The sequence below is a fragment of the Protopterus annectens genome, chromosome 8.part0 (genome assembly GCF_019279795.1).
Source record: "Protopterus annectens isolate FY-2018-M chromosome 8.part0, PAN1.0, whole genome shotgun sequence".
NCBI classification, from domain to species: domain Eukaryota; kingdom Metazoa; phylum Chordata; order Ceratodontiformes; family Protopteridae; genus Protopterus; species Protopterus annectens.
In genome coordinates this window covers 1,163,001,993-1,163,024,488 of record NC_056741.1, presented here as the reverse complement: position 1 = coordinate 1,163,024,488, position 22,496 = coordinate 1,163,001,993, and the positions used below count along the sequence as shown (strand labels likewise).

At 35.9% G+C, this 22,496-nt stretch overlaps 1 protein-coding gene across 1 annotated transcript in view; it reads right to left on the bottom strand.

The window, feature by feature from the left end:
* The window catches only part of CFAP70 (cilia and flagella associated protein 70), a 1,838,232-nt gene that overhangs the window by 1,518,813 nt on the left and 296,923 nt on the right, over window positions 1–22,496 (bottom strand). Inside the window, exon 5 of the mRNA XM_044079382.1 lies at window positions 1,839–2,021. Coding sequence (XP_043935317.1) covers window positions 1,839–2,021 — 183 coding nt within the window. The remainder of the gene's footprint in view (window positions 1–1,838; window positions 2,022–22,496) is intronic.

The window sequence follows — 22,496 nt, the reverse complement described above, 5'->3', positions numbered from 1 at the left end:
TCCCAGATCCCTCTATAGAAGACAACATCAAAAAGATTGGAGCAGAAGTAGGGGCTGAGAATCCAGCTATGGTTCTCGGACCCGACGGTTCCACCACAAAGACATTCAGGCACTTCGGCTCTGAACTTGTCCACATCGGAGGAGAAACAGAAGATAAGGCAGATATGGCTGTTGGCTCCACTTCTGTTTGGACTGGGCTTGAAAGAGTTTTTGCTAAGGCCGGTGTTCGAAGCAACTTCTTGACCACCTGCTCCACATCATTGTCCGAGAGTCTCCTGGAAGATAAAGAGGAAAAGGTGGAAGATCTATGGCTACCAGCCACCGACTGCAGAAGGGGTGACTGTGACATTGAACAGATTGGCTCCAAGGTCGGTGACCGGCTTCTCTTTTGGCTCCAAGCTGGCTCCGATAACGCTGGTGGGGCCTATGGGGATTTTGACTTCTCGGGTCCGACAACCTTCGGATCTGAAGCAACATGTTTCTCAGGCTTCTTAGTCAAATCAGAAACCAGAGCCAAAGAAGCAGATTTTGTAGTGGATTTTTCAGAGGAGGATTCTGAGGACTGATTTCCTTCGATGTTCACATCAAATGGTCCCTTCAATAAACCTCTGACAATCAGTTTATTCTTGCATTCCTGCAGGACCCTGGAGCTGAAACCATGGCAGACAGAACAGGAATCCTGCATGTGAATGGTGCCTAAGCAGTATAGGCAACTTGTGTGCCCATCTGTTACTGACATGTTTTGTGTGCACGAATTACACTTCTTAAATCCAGATTGCTTAACTTCTTTAGCAGAATCTTTAGACATATTGAAAAGATTTGTCCACAACAATAGACAAGCACTATAAACACAGTATGCTAATCAAAGGTACAGCAAGGTACAGAAAAGCACAAATAGTAGAAACAAAAAACAAGAAGTATTTATTTTTACTTAATCTATAGAGGGAAAAAATGGCTAGAGGAGAGGTCTCTTAACTTAAATGATGATCTCCTCTAGCCAGAGAACACGTCTCTAAATTAAACGACGAAACCTCAGAAAGGGAAGTAGAAAGGGGAAGGAAGCCCTCTAACTAAATGGGTTAAAATAAAAGGGACAAAGAAAGAATCCTCCAACTTAAACGGATTTGTTCAGGACCAACTAAAAAAGCTGAGGAAAGGGTAAAAAGAGGCCTGTGACAACGATGGCCTACACAACCAATGCTAAAACCAGCGAAAAAACCAACAGTAAAGACTTAAAATGCCAAAGTAGACTATATTGCCTTAAAGTAGAGAAAAACAAGATTTTTTCCCTAAAAAGGTATTGAAAAAAAGCTATGAACTTATCACATAAACCAAGTACTAGCCTGAGCCAGCGAAAAGTAATCCCGAAGCAGCAAGCGGCAAATGAGATCTGGGTGACTGTCGCTAGGCATCATGGGATAGGGTATAGCCTCGAGCCAGTGAAAGCTCTCCAGCTTTAGTATGCAGCCAAGTCAGAACTGATGCTCGGTTCCGAACCCAACCATCAAGAATGAATGCGAGATAGGACAACATAACATCCAGTGTTACATTGTAAAAGCTGGTTCCTGTGTTATTTTGCTAACAAAAGACACTTGATATCCTTATGGCTTTCTTTCAATATTTCATGATTGCTGAATTTGAAACTTTCAAGTCTTGGACATCTGTGCTCAAATCTAACTTAGATAAATGACCATTTTCTACATGCAGTACATGTTATAAAGCATTAAAGGTCTTTGCCACTTGTTTTGTGAAGAATCTTACATTAAAAAACAAGTACAATTTCTGTTCTTTAAGATAATGTACCATAAACACAGTTGCCAAATAATTTTGGCCCTTACCTCCTTCCGGTTCAGCTCTCCATCCTCTTCTTCATAGCTGGTGCTTTGAATGAAAGATTCTGGAATATACTGAGCTCCTGGTGCAAGAATGTTCCCTTGGGGCCACTTTTTTGGTCTACTTGAGGGCTCCTTTTCTGTACCAGATTTGAGAACTCCATTGGCAAATATGAGGGCAAATTCTTTCTAATGACAAAAGTATATATTTTTCATTATAAAGCACCTCTGTCTTATACCAATCATTATATCCCTACTTAGGCTCAGTCAAAAAGTAAACCACTCAGTGCAGTGTGGTTTTTACCTTACCTTCTGGGGGTGGTCTCTCAGAACCCACACCCTTACATGCTACCTATACATATAAGCATTCTTCAGTCACAGTACTAACAAGGATACTGAATTCTCAGTAATGACTGCACAGTTTAGCATTCAGCTTAGGATCAGTTCACGAAAAGGAGAAATAAACAAGCAAGTCTGTCCTACATCATCCATGCTGCTAAAGTTATCTGCACATAGGAGATGATGAGCTTTAGATCACAATACAAGACAAAAGACAGAAGTCATTGTATAGGTAGTATCTGAATTAATTGATGTATTTACACTACAAACAAATAGGATTCTTCTCTGCTTGGGAGACGGTTAGCAAATTTTAAATATTGTATCCAATAAATGCCATGACATCACATCTTTATAGAAAATCTACTCTGTGCAACAAAAAAAAAACATGCATACATGCAGACACTTGACCCCATCACTGCAGGACTTACAGTCCCCTCTTCTTTACATGGCTCCTCATATCACATTTACTGTGGCATAATTACTCAAGGTGGCAGTGCTTGTGTGCTGCTGCTCACTTCATTAAGGAGTGACTCCTCACTGCTCTGTTTCTCAGCTTGCGGTCTCACAGAGAAAAAGAGATACAGGTTTGTTTACTGTATTACCAATTGCTCTTTCTCTGGTATACAGTGATGGAATGGACTGGGGCCTGTATTTCTGCTTTTTTCTTTTGACTCATTTGTTTGAGAACTGCATATCTGCAAGTACATTTGTCTGAAGCACCTGTAAACTCAGGATGTCAGGATCAAGCACTTGATAAATAATTGTGTGTTTTGAGGCACAGACTGCCAAGCAATCATAGTGGATCCTTTCGCTATCTCTGTATGTCATTAGAATGCATGGAATAGGGAAACAGCTCACTGATGGCTCAGCAGAAACACATCTTGACATAAGTGAGCCCCTTTCGCTCAGTCAGTGCATCCTCAGAGCTGTCGTAGTTAAGTAAGGAAGTATAGGGGTGGTGAAGCCCCTGAAATGGGGACTAAGACAGGCATAGGACCCTAAAAAGTGCTTTGTTTTCCTTTTAATTTTGGGTTCATTTTCAATGCGTTTAGTCTTGAGCTGAATCTTTGATGAAATGCCATGAACACCTGAGATAAATTTATTTATGTATTTACATTTGTTTACTGGCTAGTGTCTGACTGGGTTGGTAGCCCATTTTCAGTGTCGACCTGGGGAGAAAAGCTCCAAAAAGAACAAAACAAGTAACAGCACAGAATTACAATATTAAGAATAACACAAGTAATAATACAAAATATAATAATTAAGAACTGAGAAAATACTCTCCAAACATATGTTGAGTAAATTAGACTTATTAAAATTCAGTAGCATTAAAATATATCCCGCAGAGCATACATAATCATTATAACATATGAAGAAAAATAGCCACAGCTGAATTAAGGTGAAAGAGATTTGGTGAGAGTATTCCAGGACAGAGGGATTATCCAGGAGAACTACAGGGGCAAAGCCAGTTGCTGTTAAGATATTCTTTTATTTTTATTTTAAAAGATAACTAGCAGGGGGTGTTTTATATGTTCAGAGGAAGAGAATTCTAGTACTTAGCTATTTTGTTTGAGTAGAGGAAGTCACCATGGTAGTTATGAGACTGTGTTATTTTGAGCAGTGGTCTATCGGAAGACCTAAGGGACCTGCTGTTGACATGCAGTTGGACCAGGGATGAAATTGAGGGGGAGTTACTGGGGATGTGAATAATTTTGTGGGTGAGGGTAAGTTGGTTTAGTGTTACCAGGTTGGGGGCTTCTAGCCAGTTTAGTTGATGAAGGGCTTTACAATGATGGGCTTTATGGGTATGATTGGTGGCAAACGTTGCTATTTTGTTATAGCAGGACTCTAGGTTGTGAAGGTAGGCTTTAAGTAAGTTGGTGAAAATGTGTGTGAAGTATAGAAGAGTAGGTAGAAGCTGAGATCTAGCTGTGGCTAACCTGGCTTGGGGTGTTAAATAAGGTTTGGCCCTACTGAGTGCACCGTGTTTAGCATGAACGTTTTTGATTATTTGGGAAATATGAAGATCAAATTTTAGCTGGTTGTCAATTGTAATACCTAGGAGCTTGGCTTGGTTTGTAGGCTCAATTTTGGTACCACTGGTGGATAGAATAGAGAGGGGTAGGTAGCAGTGCTTGGACAATTTGTTTGTGAAAACCATTAACTTAGTCTTATTTGGACATTCACTTCAGTGGAGCTCAGGAAGTTTGCAGTGTAACTTCCAATGGGCAGAGCCTAAGTCTTTTCACAGAATCAAATTATGTCCTCACATTTCAAACAAATGTTAATATCTCTGGAACCATAAGGATTATGAAAGAAGTATAGATGGCAAACTCTTCAGCACAAACTATTTTCATAGTGGTAGTATTCTTTAGGTTCTAGGTCTTAAACCAAATTTTATAAGTCACAGTAAACACAGTAAGTATTATATTTGTAATATTTTATAAACAACTTACAATTTCTCAGCAACCACTCAAGTTACAAACATAACAGCAGAATTTTATTCATCTAGCTGAGAGCTTTCATATGAGCTAAGGAGTTCTGCCAGTGTTACTTGGATGTTGAGATATTTAAAAAAATGTGAACATTTTATAAATATAAATTAATATCATAAAAACAATGGTTAATTTATATTTACCTGCACTAGGCGGAAGTCAAATATTAATGCAGTTGAGTTCGCTATTGTGTAAGCTTTAAGATGAAATATTTAAAAACTTTGTACAGACTGTGGTTTTGGAATTATTGATACAAGTATGAACAAGCAATATTTGACCTCTAGAAGCGTCAGTAGGAGTTAACTGCAGATGCACCTGGAGGCGTCACTCGCATGTAATGAGTTAAGAAAGAGTTGGCGATTAGATTGATGAGATTCTATTTCCTGAAAAGATTTTTGCATCTTATCTTGTAGTTCTAGTAGGGAAGGGGCAGAGCACATAACAGATGTGTCGTCAGTGTACTGTATGATTGAGGCAAGTTGGGTTGCATAGTTTAGGTTATTGGTAAATATGATAAAGAGAAGGGGGCCAAGTATGGATCCTTGGGGTACTCCAGTGTACACAGGCAGTAGAGGGGAGAGACTGTTCTTCCACTTAGTAGCCTGCTGATGGTTTGATAGTGTGTATGGTGATGAATGGTGTTGGTGAGTGATATTAAGGCTGTGTTAGTACTATGCTTGGGACGAAAGCCGTGTTGGGTATCGGCTAGAAGGTTATTAGAGGTAAGGTGATGTAGGAGTTGTTGCTGAATACGTTTCTCTAGGATTTTAGCTATGGGTGGGAGGATAGCAATGGGGTGGTAGTTAGAAATATTAGAGATATCTGCAGAGGGGCCTTGTGAAGGGGGATGATGTGAGAGATTTTCCAGAGATGCGGCACATAATTTTTGGAGAAAGAATGATTGATCAGTATAGAGACTGGATAGGCGGTGGATGGAGCTGCTATTTTTAGGAATTCGTTTGGTAGTTGGTCAGTGGCAAGGGAGCGAGGTTTTAACTTGCTTAGGAGATTTTTAATGTATGATGTTTGAGTAGGTTTAAATGAAAAGGATTTTGTAGTATCTGAGGCAGAGGAAGGGATTGTGAGCAGTTGATGTTGGTGGTTATGTCGGATACTGGCGATAGAGTTGATAAAGTTTTGTGAGACTAAAGGTTCGGAACTACTGAATGTGGAAGGAGTGGAGATGGAGTATTTTCCAGGGTTAAGGAGGTAGGAGATTGTTTGCTAGAATTTTTGTGGGTTATGTGCGTACTTATGTTGGGAAGTTTGGAAGAAGTGTTTTTTTTTTTTTTTTAATCATTGTTGATTTTTCCCTTAGTTTGTTTCCTTTGTTATTGATAGGCAGTGAAATCAGATTTGTTTTTGGTGGATAGGTGAAGGGCTCTTGCTTTATCCCTTTATTTAATTAGTAGCTTAGTATCATGAGCTAGCCATGGTAAGTGTTTTGATTTGATGTGAATTTTTCTGGTGGGGTAAGACTATTTAGGATGTTCAGAAAGTTGTTGTTAAAGAATTCTACTACAAGGTCCAATTATAGTTTATTTAATGGAGATCAATCACAGTGTTGTAGCAGTAAGTTAAACAGGTCAGAAGAGAAATGTTTCTTACTACAGATGTATTTCAAAGAACTGTGGGATTTAGTTAGTGTTTTTTTTTCTAAGTAGAAAGTAGGGGTGTGGTCACTAAGACTGATAAGTAGGCATCCGGATTGGTACCCCAAGTTTGGCCTGTTACTTAATATCCAGTCAAGCAGAGACTCTTTGTTAGAGTGTTTGTCAGTGCGAGTGGGCACTTCTATAATCTGGGAGAAATTGTAGGGGTTGATGAAGTTGGAGGGGTAGTTTGAGGAGCAGGAGAGCCAGTCAAGATTAAAATAATGGTTTTGTGAGAATTTATTTGCAAGTGGGTGATGAGAATTCCTGCATTGAGATATCTGGTGGTGAAAAGTTTAGGTTGTTCTAGTTTTAGGGAGTCTTTAAACATAACTGCTATTCCACCACCTCTTTTGCTTAGTCTGTCTTGTCTAATAATATTATAACTGTTGTACCTAATTTCAGAGTCTTTGATGTGGGGGTTTAACCAGGTTTCTGTAATAACAGGTATGTCAGGAGAGTAGGTGGCCAGGATAGCATGAAATTCAGTAATTATATTTACCAGGCTTCTGAGACTGAAATTGGTTATTAGTAGGTCAGAATTTGAAGTAGTTGGTAGAGAGGTATATGCCTCTGATCCAGAGACGGTTTGGTTAGGAAAATTTATATGAGTTAGGGAGGCGCAACTGAGTTGGAGGTAAATCAAATCTTGGGCCTAGGTTGGGATGGATGCCATCCTGTAGTTTAATATGTGTAAGGGAGTGTAATAGTAGGTTTTTCAGTTTAGTGATAGCCAGATGGACCCTGAACATGGGAGGCAGAGGGCTTGAGAACTGAATATGCTTGAAAGTGTAAAGGAGAGAGTTGGAAGAATTGTGTAGTTATGGGCAGATGTAGCTATAAGGTTTACATTTAAATTTTAATGCAGTACATGTGTTGAAGGAAATCCTCCATTTAAAAATATACTTATTTATTTATGCTTGTTAGCCATTTTTACAGAAGCCCCGGGGAGAAAACTCCAAATAAATAACTATGGACAAAAACAAAATAATAAAATATATACTCAAAAATATAATACAGGGCAATAGTTATATAACAATGTTATGATATAAGCATAACGTGATCAGTGCAGTAATCAGTTTTAACATACTTATATCGAGGAATGCTCAACACAGAATATAAAATATAAAAATGAAGAGAAGAACGGAATCATTTCAAGAAAGCACATTTGGAAGGATAAGTGGAGATGGGAAAATAGAGATAGGGAGAAGAAGAGAAACCAAAGAAGAAACTGAAAGAAGCAGATAACTATAGATTCATTGCATAATATACAGCATAGCAAAACATTCAAAAATTGTAGTCAAGTGAGTTTTTAGATAGCTAAGCAAGTTTATTTTGTATTACATGTACAAATACTGTGTTGTAAAAAAGCATTTTAGTGAAGAGAGTTTTAGATAAAGTGAATCTTACCTATTACTGCAGCTGCAAATCTAATTCTTATTGAAATGTAAAGTTAGAAAGGATTTGAATTTGTGCAAGCCTTTTTTGATTCTTATAACTGGTGGAGCTTATTTCAAAGTTTACCTACAGAGACAGAGAATAAGGAAAGTTCATTCTATTTACTGGTAATACAATACTGATTGGCTAGAATCTCTGAAAAGATCTCTAGCTAACAGAAGTACCTAAGATGGGCCACTTGGTTTATACAGTAGTTTATGTCCTAAGCACAGTCTTGTGAAAGTAATTCTTCTTCTTTCAGCTTTTCCTGGTTAGGGGTCACCACAGCGGATCACCTGTCCGCTCATGATTGGCAGTGGAGTTTTATGGTGTTGAGTTGCCAGCCCGGCGCCCAAACTTCCACAGAAGGCACACACATGCACACACTCATGCCTAGGGCCAATTTAGATTGTCCAATCCACCTACAGCATGTCTTTGGGATGTGGGAGGAAACCGGATCACCCAGAAGAAACCCACGCGACCACAGGGAGGACATGCAGACTCCGCACAGAAGGCACCCCAGGCGAGGATCGAACCGGAGAACATCTTGCTGTGAGTCGGCAATGCTAACTGCTGCACCACCACTGCCTCTCAGTCTTGTGAAAGTAATGAGATAACTAAATTCCAATCAGTCAAGTTCTTGAAGTGAATGGCTGTGGTTGGTAACCAAGACATTTTATTGCAAGATTATTCCAGTTTACACAGTGATAGGGAATGTTAAGTTGGGTTATGGATGGAAGGCATCAAAAATGATGGAAATAGGCAAGACTAAGATGTAGATACTTTGAATTTATCTCTTAGGAATGATTTGTCCTGTTTACTTGACTAATGTGGTATAGCTTTTAGAATAGCTATCTATAGGTGAAAGTAGAAATTTAACTGATTTGTTAAGCATTAACACAGGTATTATGGTTCAGTCAATTTCATTACTGGCTGAAGAGTTAACTGAGAAATTATTATTTTACTGGAACTACCATTACTACAATCACAATAAGATGAAGTAGTTACGGTGCCTGCAAATTGAAGTTCAAGATGGAAAAGCACAGATTTGGTTCTGGAAGTGTTTAAAGGGAGAACCATACTGTTTAACCAAGACTCAAGTACATGGAAGGAATGTTGCAGGAGTGCATTGAAATAATTTGGAGATTCAGTGGAAATATTGATGGCAGAATCCTCGGCATATACTACATCAATTTGTCAATTCAAATGTTTCCAGATATCTAATTTATAAAATCAATGAGCAGAAGTGGATATAGTAAAAAACCATGTGTAATTCAAACAGTGACTGAACATTGTGTATAGGAAATAGACAAGATTATTAATAATATACACGATGACTTATATGATCTATTAATGTGTGGCCAAATTAGCAAAGAAATATATGATTATTTTTTCATTGAATTTCCCATAATACCCATAATAAAAGGCCTGCCCAAAATACATAAAAATGTCATTCCAATACCAATGAGACCTATTGTCTCAGGTGAAAGATGGGCTACCTCTACTATTTCTTCCTTTATTGAATATCTACTTAGACCAGTTGTAGACAACATACCTACCATCCTTAAAGACTCCTATCAACTTATAGAACATCTAGATAGTTTAGACTTAGATAAAGATGCTTCAGAATACTTACTGATTACAATGGATGTAAAAAATTTATTTACATCCATTCCCAATGACTATGGGCAACAAGCCATAAGAGAGATTATGGTAAAATCTACAAATTTCAGTAATAATAGGCAGATATTGGTGAGTCAACTATTAGGTTTAGTGCTAAATAACAATGTCATTAAATTTAGAGATAACTATTACCTACAAAAATGTGGGGTTGCCATGGGCACCCCCTGTGCAAACACCTACGCCAACCTGGTAGTTTACTACTGGGAGGAATGCTTTTTATTTAGTCATCCTTTATATAAGAAAATTAGACTATTCAGGAGATTTGTGGATGATATTCTTATTATATGGGAGGGTACTAAGATTGAGTTTGATAAATTCCTTGGATACTTGGAATCCACTACAACTTTTTTAAAATTTACCATGGAAATGTCTCAAGAGAGCATCCACTTTTTGGATCTAACCCTCAAATTATCAGAACAAGGTATGATTATTCCTTCTCTCTACAGGAAACTGACATGGAAGAATACATTGTTAAGATTCGATAGCATGCATCCCAGATTTACTTTTTCAGGGATTGTTAGAGGCCAATTTACTCGAATAACTAAAATTTGTACGGATCCTGTCATTTTGTCAACTGTAGCCAATGATATGATATCCTTATTTATAGAAAGAGGCTATAATGCTCATATGGTCAATAGACTTAAACGACAAATAATAGGTAATAAAGAATCAGAGAGAAATACATCTGTATACAGGTTCTATCCCACAAGTATACACAAAATTTCATCATATAGGGACAAGATTACTTATACTTTGAAATACACTAGTGATGTGCTACTAATGAAACAGATAGTACAAAAGAATTGGCATGTCCTTATTATGGATAATAACACTCACTTGTTAGTAGGAGAATATCCCAAGTTTACTTTTAAGAACTGTGATAACTTGAAGCAGATTTTATGTACGGAGAGAAGGTTTAATATCAATAATAGTGTAGACACCCAGTTAGGAACTTATCCATGTGGTCACTGTCACATGTGCCCATATATTTCCCAAACACAAAATTTTATACATCCTAGTGGTTTATACAACTTTAAACCCAATTTTTATTCTAATTGTGATAGTACCAATTTAATTTATTTAGCAACTTGTAATGATTGTTCTGTTTTTTTATGTAGGCTTAACCAAACGTAGATTAAGAGACAGGATATACAATCATTTATATAACATAAGAAAAGGCATTGAATTGAATGCCTTAGCAAAACACATATTAGCCTACAATAGTCATAAGTTTAGTTTCAGGACCTTGCAAATGGTCACCCCTAATCCCAGATGGGGATGAACCATTTGGCTAATGTGGAGCTGAAATGGATTTTGAACTTGAGAGCACATGAAAATCCAGGACTTAATTGATATGTATCTATCAAACCTGTTCTAGATAATAGAAAATTATAGAATTCAAAATTTTTCAATTAATTTCTATGTGTAGCAATCCAGCTACTTTTAATAGGAGGGTGGCCTAATGGTTAAGGTGTTTGCCTTACAAACACAAGGTGCAGGGTTTGAGTCTCACAAGGGATACTTGGCTAGGCTTAAAATGGCTCGCAAGGGCAGTTAGCTTAGTACTAATCTATGAACCTATGAACCTATTAAGTTCTATTACACTGTAGATAGTTAGGTTTTTGCTGATTATTTATGGTGCTATCATAAATGAATTATATAATAGTTTAGATATAATATGCATATAGCCTTGTAGAGACTATATATGATAGTACTCGGATTAGATTATTTGTTTAGTATGTTTATGCTATATTACCTTTCATCAAGCGCCTATTTTTAGTGTAGTTTTTGAATGTGTATAATTTTCGTGATCTCGTTTTCTTTACATATGCGATATAGTGAGATAATAGTTTACATTTAAAGTATCATCACATATAAAATATAATCTGTAAATTATTAATATTATATAGTATTTTAGACATAATATATATACACCCTTGAGGTGATTATATTATATAAAATTATGGCTAGATTGTCTTAGTCATGTGCTTTTGTCGAGGGATCTGTAGCACAGTCCCTCTTTTTTCTTAGTGTGTTTTCATTAATGTGTTTCCAGAGCATTTTTATTTAAATAGAGCATGAATTTGCTTTTTTGCTCTTTCTATTCTAGACAAAAACAACATACGGCTTCATAGATATAGATATGTGTATTTATATTAACCTACACGTTTTATTTCTTTTACTTAATTCGCCTGCATTTTAAGATGCTTTGTGAATTATGAATAGACCTGCGCTATATCTTTTAGAGCTATCTAAAGTTAATTCAAGCTGCACTGACGCAGATTCACATGTATTTGTTTTATTTATTTATTTATCCATTCATCCTTGTGAAAAAGATTGATTTGTTTTTCATATATATGCTGCTTATCTAAATGTCATGAAAATTATGGAGAACTAAAAAATGAATTTATTATTATAAATGCAACTTTTATACGTATATTTTAACTAAACTAACTTGGGTCTCTTTAAATAACTAGTAAGAATTTGACTTAAGTGAATAATTGACATGATTTTGAGCGCCAAAACTGGTATATAAACTGGAGCATATTTACTGTGTTTTATGTCTGAAGAAGCGTAGTGTTTACTACGTGAAAGCGCTTACTTTTTTAAATAAAGACGTTTGTGGATTATTATTACAAGAGACGTTTCTTCCTGTGGTGATACTTTCCGTATTTTTCCTATACACTTTTGCTTTTTGTTGTACGGAAGGTTCTTTGCTTCATCAGCTGCAGTGTATTTTCCTATTTGGTTCCAGTGACTGAACATTGGAAGAATGTGCCATTGTTCCATTTTACAACTTGCTCTAGCTAATAAACCATATTTAAAAGTTCCCTCCAGACTCAAGAAAAGCAACTTAAGAGATATACTAGGGAATAATTTAAGGCTGCTCATCTGAATGAGGGCAAACAGAAAAGTATATGTTTTATAATCTGACAAAAGAAGAAGCCTCTGCCTTAATGAGTTGATCAGTGATAATACTCTTCATATTATGAAACCAGACAATGGAAGTGGGGTATTCACACAGGATTACGTGAGCAGTATGTTCCAGCTACCCAATTCAGATGGGTTTTATAAACAGATATCAAGGTATGAGATGGTGGTAGATTATAATAAAGTGGATTTTTGGCTAAACTGCTTATTTTTGAAGAAAATTATTACTAATATTTTAAATATGTCAAATACCCATTATTCCTTACATATATGGGAGATCTTCAAAACACACAAAAATGTGAACAAACTTCTATTTAGAACCTTCATTTATGCTAGGGGAAGCAAAACTGAAAACCTAGCAGTATTTATTGACAGGATATTGAAGGGTATATTAGATTTATATCCCAGTATATTTTAAAAGATACACTGAATCGTTTGGAATGTTGAAAACTATTAATGTAGCTAGTGATTTATTAGTTACAAGTGATTTTCAAAATTAATATACTGTTATATCTCATGACATTGACTTTGTCTGGTTTTAGGAGGTCCTTGAATGGTATGGATATTGATTTTATATATATATATATATATATATATATATATATATACACACATACACACACACCTATATATATATATATATATATATATATATATATATATATATATATATATATATATATATGTGTGTGTGTATGTATGGAATTAGTCCTGGACAATAATCTTTTTTGAAGGTGAACTATATAAACAAATGTCTGGGGTGTCTATGGGGGCCTCCTTGGCAGTTATTTTGGCTAAGCTGGCACTATATAACTGGGAAAAGGAATTCACTTTGGAATCACATTGGTCTCGATATATATAATTTTATGTGAGATTTTTGGATGATTTATATATGATTTGGACTGGGTCATCTTTTGAATTTGAAGAACTTATGACAAAACTAAATGGATTGACTATTTTTTATCTTTTGTATATACTTTTTCTAGGCATTGTATTAACTTTTAGACACGTCACCTAAAAAGAATGACATGGGTAAGGGATTAGTTCTAATGTTTTTAGGAAACCATATTTTAGTAATTTATATTTACAGTTTTATAGTAATCACCTTTTGTGGATGAAACATACCGTAGTAAAGGAGCAATTTCTTATCATTTCTGGGATGATTTCCAAAGATGATATTTTGTGAATGAATCACAGTTTTGAAAAATATTTCTAGATAGATATTATCCAGTACAATTGACTGATATTATCTATAATGAAGTTCTGTCAAGAAAGGTGGGTGAATTTATACCTATTTAAAAAAAAAAAGTTGAACGGGATCACTCCCTAACAGCATGGGTAATCAATACAATAAGGCACTTTGCATAAAATTTACTATAGATAAAGAGGATATTAAAAATATTGTAAGAAAACATTGGTCCATGATTTCCTTTAATGAGGGGATGGTAGAAAAAATAGGGTAGTCCAAACCACAATTTATTTTTAAATTTGGTGGTAATTTGCTTTTTTTTTTTTATTTGAAAATAATAAAGCTATTACTATTAATAGCAATTATAAAAATACAAATACTGGTAGGACTGAATGCAGTACTTGTACACAATGAAAATATTTTAATACTGAAACTTTTGTTTCTATAGGTAATAAACCAGATTTACTTACTTGCAATGGTCATTACATTAGTAACACTAAAGCATATTTATGTAGCTACTTGCTATCCTCTTCTTCTTCTTCTATAGGAAAGTCAGGGAAGGCAATTAAAACAAGAATTTAGCAAGATTATTATGCATTGAAAAACATTTACATCTAATGCTTTAGCTAGACATTCATTAGTTATCCATAATTTTAATATTTTTTTATTTTATGTTTATTTTGGAAAAAAGTATATATGGATTTTTGGGCGTGACTAGACCAATAAATTATGTATGAAGGAATTGCACTGGCAAAAGTTTTTTAATGCTGATAAATCACCTGGTTTAAATGACATTATTTCTATTGCTTACATTTTAAAATACAGGTATTGTTTTATGAAATAATATTACTGGATGATGGAATCATGTGATTATGTGGTATTTAAGGAAGTACTCAGTTTCAATTAATTATTCTGATAATGTCTGGTGGTATGCTGGACAAATAAAACATTTTTTCATAAGTACAAGCTATTTATAACAGCTTGTTAATTTTAAAATGAGATATGACTTGCTTGTAGTGTGATAATAATGGTATTTATTTGTTAAAGCTAAAGCAGGATAGATCGTTCTTATATAAAAAAAAGTTACACCACCTGCACCTTTGTGCGTTCTGTCACAGCTAAGTATGGCATATCCTAAAGGGTTGGCTACTAGTGTCTAAATGTTTTAGCATTGTTTCAGAGACTGCAGGACTATCATGTTAGAAAAGTGACAACCACCTATGAAAGATATGTGTTTAATTAAAGAGATGTCTTGATTAATGTGACTAATTCTAAGCCTTTAGTATTTTTCCAGATATAGTGACTTGAGTTAGTGGGTATATAAACTGTATGTGGTCCTGGGTTAGGATGGATGTCACCTGATATGAAGACAGTGATAGGATTCAGTGGCATGAGTCTTAAACAGAGCAGATATGTACCTGTGTGCAAACCTTTTTTATGTTTTACATTAATATGACAGCTAGAGAGGAGAAATATATATGAACTGGTGAAATTCTGGAGTATAAATCATAGTATGTAATGCATTAGGGTTTAAATTACTTGTTGTATCACAGTAACAGCAAAAAGTAGATAGTTTTCAGAAACTGAAATTACTGCTAGTTTTAGGATCTGTAAGTATGTAACAATTAAGTACTAAGGATTCTGAGTACTTTTTCTTCTTCTTCTTCTTCTTTCAGCTTTTCCAGGTTAGGGGTTGCCATAGTGGATCATCTGTACACTCATTAGATTCCAAGTACTACAAAGTGATATAATGCAAAAGGTTGCTTAAACAAGTGGTTGTTTTAGCATAGTAAGGCATCATATTTACTGACAAAATAGCTAAAAGAAAATATGTAAAACTTACACTCCACACAGAAATAGGACACTGCAACTCACTAAACTGTATTGCTTGGCTGGAAGCTCACTTTGTAGTACTTGGAATCTCATGAGCAGACAGATGATCCGCTATGGCGACCCCTAACCTGGAAAAGCCGAAAGAAGAAGAAGAAGAAAAAGTACTCGGAATCCTTAGTACTTAATTGTTACATACTTACAGATCCTAAAACTAGCAGTAATTTCATAAATACAACACTATACCTAATTGAAGAAAGAAACCAAAAGGTCAAAGTCACATTGAGAAAGGTCACTATCAACAGAAAACCATAGGTAAACTATGCTATTCAAATAACAGAGTTTAAAACTTCAAGAGGTAGCCATGTCACTAGAGTAACAGAAATAAACACATAGATGAAATGTAATTTATATTGCAACACATAGTAAAGGTTAATCAAAATATATGTATAGAAATAAAAAAATGAATATAAGAAAAAATGTAGGTTTGTATATAAATATCAATGAATACAAAATCTGTAAATATTACAAATGAGGTATAAATCTTAAAAAAAATTAACATAACCAGTTGGAAGTGATATAAGAAGTTCAAGATGTAACAGTTACAGATAAAAATGTACTGGAAGCATAAACTGTCTTTGGAGACAAGTAGGAAAATGTTTCTATAAATATCTCGTTATTGTATTAAATAAATTGAATAAATGTTTCTTCCTTCTTTGCTTACTATACCAAGAAACAATCACAGCACAATCTTTACAGACTTTTTTTTTGAAGATGAATAATGCGAGATATGCAGCTCTTATCTTCTTGGCTCAAACATTGGGGGCAAAACCAAAAACAATGAGGGGACAAATGCCCAAAAATCGGGGACAATTTTTAAATATTACTATGATTTACCTTGAAAGTTAATAGAACATCTTTTACAACAGCAAACATTTTCTGAAGAATAAGGAGTCTGAAATTATATTGTCTGATATTGTTAGTTAACTGTAGTCTTTATTGGTTATCACAAAATCAAAAGGTTTATAAGGGACAGGGCAAAGATAAGACACAAAATCAGGGGCAGGTGAGAGTTATGGCTAGATGACTGAATTCAAGGAATTTATCTTTAGAAACAGTTGTTGACAGATAATTGCAGAAATGGAAACAGCAGCAACCAGAATGCTAAAAAATCATAAAGCATTCCTAATGAAATACAACTGTGGGGCTTCTTAATCTGAACAGTTCAATTTTAGGACTGACTAACACCAGTTGCAGTAAGTAAAAGAGGGCAAAAAGAAGTAGAGTATAATGGGAAAGACACAGAAGACACAGTTCTCCTAAAGAGAAAATGAAAGAGAATTAGAAAGCTCGTACACACACACACACACACACACACATATATATATATATATATATATATATATATATATATATGTATATGTTAAAAAACTCCACCACCACAGAGGTTATAAGACTAGCTTGACTAAATTTTCAGCATCACGAACCCCACTCTATTCCACTTGGATTCCCAGTCATGAGTAGTGCCCCCCAGACAATAGCAAAAAATATGGCTGGCTGTAATATGATGGCAATAAAGCACTCCACAAGAATTCTTTGGGAAAAGTTACTAGCACTTCTGACCTATGTTATTATTATTATGCAGGTAACAGAATGTAACTTCAACTATAATCTACTCAAAGAAGACTATAAGGATGTGATTAGTATGAGCTGTTGGAAACTGCATAATGCAGTGCATATAACTGGATTATGAATCTGCCCTGAATCTGGCTACTTATGTAGACTCTCAGCTAAGATACAAATAAAGTTAATACACAACTTATGTACTTACCACAACAGCAGAACCACATAATTGTGGTCCATCATCTTCAAAAAGAGTTGGACTAATATTTCAAGGTTTATGTAGCTCAATTTTAACTCCTCAACTTTACCCATATTATTCCATGCTCTTTACTAACTCTCCAGATCTAGAGTGTGAAAGAAAAATGCTGAACCTAAAGAACCTAAGTGAAACCACTCTCTTGTAAAACACATAAAAGAAAAGCATCTGTTAAATCTTATCTACTTTAGGCTGGGGAACGAGAGTGGCTTTTTTGAAGGTAAACCATAATCAAACCAATCTACTATGACTGTCTTAAGTACACAACCTTTGTATATCTCATGATCAGGTCCATCTTCTTCAAAACCAGTAGGACAGGATCCCAAGCTCATATTTCAGGGTTATATCATAAAAGTATACACTGTATGATTATATCCCTGAAGAAAGAATGAGACCTGGAAAGCATATCCAGCTTATAGTGTCTTGTAAAAGCATTCAGAGAAGCCCAAATCACAGCTGCATCAATATCATCTAAGAATACATTTTGATAAAACAAAATTGTGAAATAGCCATGGCAATGGATGAATATGCTGTAAGCATAATTGGCAGATTTTCATTGCATTTAGTACAACAAATGTTAATACAGCCATTTTGTGACTGAGCATTCAATAGACAAAATTACTTCAGAGACATAAGATCCCCATTATACTGGTAGTACAGGAAACGACTGTGTAAAAGGAAAAACTTCAAAGATCAATACACGTTAGGTTTACGCAAGGCACCCTTTATTACTTGCAACAAGGAGACAAAGCATGTAGGTACAGGATTTGTCTGACCATCTGGTGGTCAGTATGTTATTCTTACACAATTTTCTTCATGTCACACAGAAAATGTTACTAATCTACTGCTGACGTAGTTGAACAGAGCTTTCTGTATGTTACACAGAAAATGTTACCAGGCTTATTGCTGACATGACCAGATTATTGCTGTTTTGCAAAAACATTTGAGAAAAACAACCTCGCCTTGGGCTTATTTTAGCCCACCTTGTCTTTTCAATTCTCCATTGTACAGTTCTAATATATGCAATACATTTTGTCTAGATTCAAGGTACATTTCTAGCTTTGGTACAAGTAGTATTGACTATGGTTTAAGCTTTCAAACATCTATTGTTTTCTTTATCAAGACTTCTAGCAGTTGCACATTTTCTCATGGCATAAGCAGAAATAGAATGTCTCTTATTAAGTTTCCGGTAGCTGCACATATTTTCATTGCATAAGCAGAATAAAGTGTCTTTTATTAAGTTTCTAATAGCTGTGCAGATTCATGCAATATGAACAGAATAAATGTATTAACCCTTTTAAGCCTTTTAATGTACTAAGCATGCACATTGCTATTATGCATTTTCCTAACATTTCCCCCCTTTTAATACTTTTATTCTACTTTTAAAACAAGCATAAACAGTTTTTTTCCCCTTAACTTCTCCCCACTCAGGATTTGCAGTTAAGAGAGTCATTCAGTTTAAGCCCATGAAAGCATTTTCAGTTTTTCAGTAACTCTTCGAGTTCAGCATCTTGGTATAAAGTTTCCGAAACTGAAATGTCTACAAAATTTTTGATTAGTCCTTTTATGCAGGGGATGCAGCAGCACCCACACACCATCAGTAGAGCTATCCTGCACAGAAGGCAATCAGAATGTTCATCAGGATACTGCCCCACCCGTCAAACAATTTCTGGAAAAAGTCCGTCAATGGATTTGGTCCTGGTTTGGTCATGGCCGACACCTGCTGGATTACCTCAAAATGGTTGTCTATCTCATGTTTGTGGTCAGGAATATACAAACAGCACTCCTCCTGGATTAAAGCGCATGTACCTCTTCTCGCCGCTAGGGTGAAGTCAAGAGTCATGCGATTTTGAAGTACCACTATTTTCATGGCAGTCAATTCATCGGTTACCAATTCTAAGACAGAAAAGGTTGCATTACTCATTATTTCGAGAAGCTTAGACAGTTTTCTCAGGTCCCAGATTGATTTTGTTGCTCCATATGCTGGTAATACGCCTGCCCGGGATATAACAGTATCACTCAGATTCATGTGCGACAGTCCTTTGCTGTTCCCTGGACCTAAGTTTTGATGTTTTTTCCAGGCTGCATTGATTTGTCCCACTGGATTGACAGGCTTCTTGATTTCTCAGACATTCCGAGTCTTTCCTTGAGGTAAAACTGCAGTGTGTCATATGGCCGGAACCAGGTATCCCAAAAAACAACTGCCGGACCAATTCTCGGGTAGCCATTTATATGCTTTTCTCCCACATATAAAGTAGTAGTCTTCTACTTTAGTAGTAACTTTACTATACCCTTGCTCTGCATGAAACATTTTTTTATCAATTATAGACAGTTGTTTATAGAGATCAGCATTATGTTTTACTTTTTCAATTGCCCTATGCATCAGTTCAACAAATGAATCATAGCTCGTGTTGCAAGAAAATCTGATGTTATCGGATTTAGTGTAGCATCTATAGGGAACAAACAGTAGTGTAAAGCACCCAAAAAAACAAGAAAAAATATCCAGTGTGAAACAGCTAGAAGAGTGAATGAGCGAACTTGCCAAAATATATCCAAAGTTTATTAAATCCACAGCAGGTAATAAATAAGGTTAAAACCATAAACGCTTTATGTTTCAACTCACATTTTTTGTCCCCATTAACTGGACTTCATCAGATGCCACACCTCCTTTTCTAATTACTTTTATACTATTAATTTAATATATAACCAATAAAATTCATCCATTGTATTTCAAATAGACAAATGAACATTTTATATGGGCTCATCAATTATTAATTATTACATCATCCCTAAAAGATACTCCGTTGTTTTTATATAAATAATTAAATATCTATAGGGAACACTTACAATGCAATTGCTCCAACCCACCTTGACTGTATCATTCTTATAAAAATACACAGTTCCTTTCTGTCGAATAGACAAGTGCAATGCTACCTTATCTTTTGTTGTGACATCTGATGTATCATGAATTAAGTTTTCCCAGGTCTTGTTGGCCCCTAAGGGAACTGCAGTCAACAGTAGCCCCCCATATGCTGTTGGTAAAGCTGTGCAAATCCAGCAATTCGAAACATTGAAGGTTTCAGCATACACATATTTGATTGCCTGGTAAGTATTAAAGTTCGGGTGCTACTCTGCATGCTTATTCAGTTTAACTTGTGTGGCTGAGAAAAGAAATGACCACAATAAAAAGATTATTGTCACCAGTACAGTCAACAGGATGGTCATGTAATATTTTTGTGGAAACGGTTGTTCTGCATTTCCATTTTCTCCGGTTCTTCCAAGTAGGTGTATTTGGATTTTACTGGATTCAGTCATTTTATTTTGGACACGTGATCTTACTCTCTGCCCTAATAGGACCTTCAGCACTGATGGTTTCTTCACTGGGTTTGAGACGGATCAGTCCTATTAATCTGACCCACCTTTGTAGCCAGACTTTGTGCTTGGGGTCCCAATGGAGAGGTAAGATCTTTGTCCAATTCAAAGTTCTTTACTAACTTGCAGTGCGTCAGGTGTATTCACGAAGCTCATTCTGCTATTTTGACTGTGGTAGGTGTCGAAAGAAGCACCTGGTAGGGACTTTCCTACCTTGGAGATGCCCAGTTCTTTCACTTCACGATTTTAATCCATACCCAGTCTCATGGCGTCACTGTCACTTCTGATGTTTCGGTTTGTTTTTTATCTGAAACAGAATTTGACTGCAACAGATGTTTAGAACTCAACAATTTTTTCATATATTCAGCTAGTGTAAAATCAGCTTCCTGGTCTGATGATACGAGAAGTTTCCACTGGGGTGTATAATAAGCTCTTCCAAACAGTTTTTCAAAAAGAGTCAATCCTTTTGCTGTAGGGACAGTTCTCATGCTCAACAGTGCCAGGGGTAAACAATACAACCAAGTTTTTCCTGTCTCAGCTATTAATTTTCTCAATTTGCTTTTTAGTATACCATTATGCCTTTCAACTAGCCCTGCAGACTGTGGATGGTATGCACAATGATTTTTTAAAGAAATACCAAAATGCTTACTTAACTGCTGTATGGTTTGATTTACAAAATGTGTACCATTGTCGCTGTAGATTCTTTTCGGAATGCCAAACCTAGGAATAATTTTCTTGACAAGTATTTTTGCCACTGTAGCTGCATCTGGATTTTTGGTTGGAAAGGCTTCCACCCACCTGGAAAACATATCTATAATGACAAGACAATACTTTTTATTTTCACATTTGCTCAATTCTATAAAATCCATACAGATAGTGTGAAACGGATATGGTGGTGTGGGGAAACTCCCTTGCTTGGGCTTTATCGCCCCCTGCGCATGATGTTTGTTACAAATCTGACACATCAAACAAAATTTTTTAGAGTAGTTTGTAAATCTGTACGTTGTGAACACTTGGTTCACCAGCTGTACCATCCCCCCTGTTGAGACATGGCACTGCCCATGGCTCAACAATGCTGCATAGTGAAACAAATTAGAGGGTAGTATCGGTTTTCCTTCTTTAGAGATGTACAGCCCCTTTTCGAGGATCGCTCCTCATTTTATCCATCACTGTTTTTCAGCTTGCGTAGTGAGTGTCTGCATTGTTTTTAAAATGTCTAAATCAAACGTTTCATATGGTTGCAATTCCTTATCTAAAAGAAATACTTTTGTGGCCGCTTGTTTTGCAGCTGTATCAGCTCTCGCATTACCTTTTGAAATCCTATCCTGTTGCTTGGTGCGAGCTGTACATTTGCAAATAGCCACTTTCTGAGGTAACTGAATAGATTCTAAAAGATCTAAAATAAACTGTGCATGATTTATAGGTTTACCAGCAGATGTTATCATTCTCCGGTTTTTCCACTGTTGTGCAAACACATATACAGTGGAAAAAGCGTACTGGCTGTCAGTAAAAATGTTTACACATTTACCCTTTGCTAGGGTACATGCCCATGTCAGGGCAATCAATTCTGCTGCCTGTGCAGATAAATTGTGTGGTAAAGATTTTGCTTCTACAATCTCAGTATCAGAGACTACTGCATATCCTACTAAGTTTTTTCCTGCAGGACCCCTTTTGCATGAGCCATCTATGTAATATGTCACCTCGGCATTATCAAAGGGGACGTCCGTGAGATCTTTCCTAGGTAGGGTCGTTTGCTCAATTACCTGCAGGCAGCGATGGGGTGTGCCATCTGCAGGGGTTGGGAGCAGCGTAGAAGGGTTCAAAATTGTACATCGTTTAATTGTCATATGAGGTTGG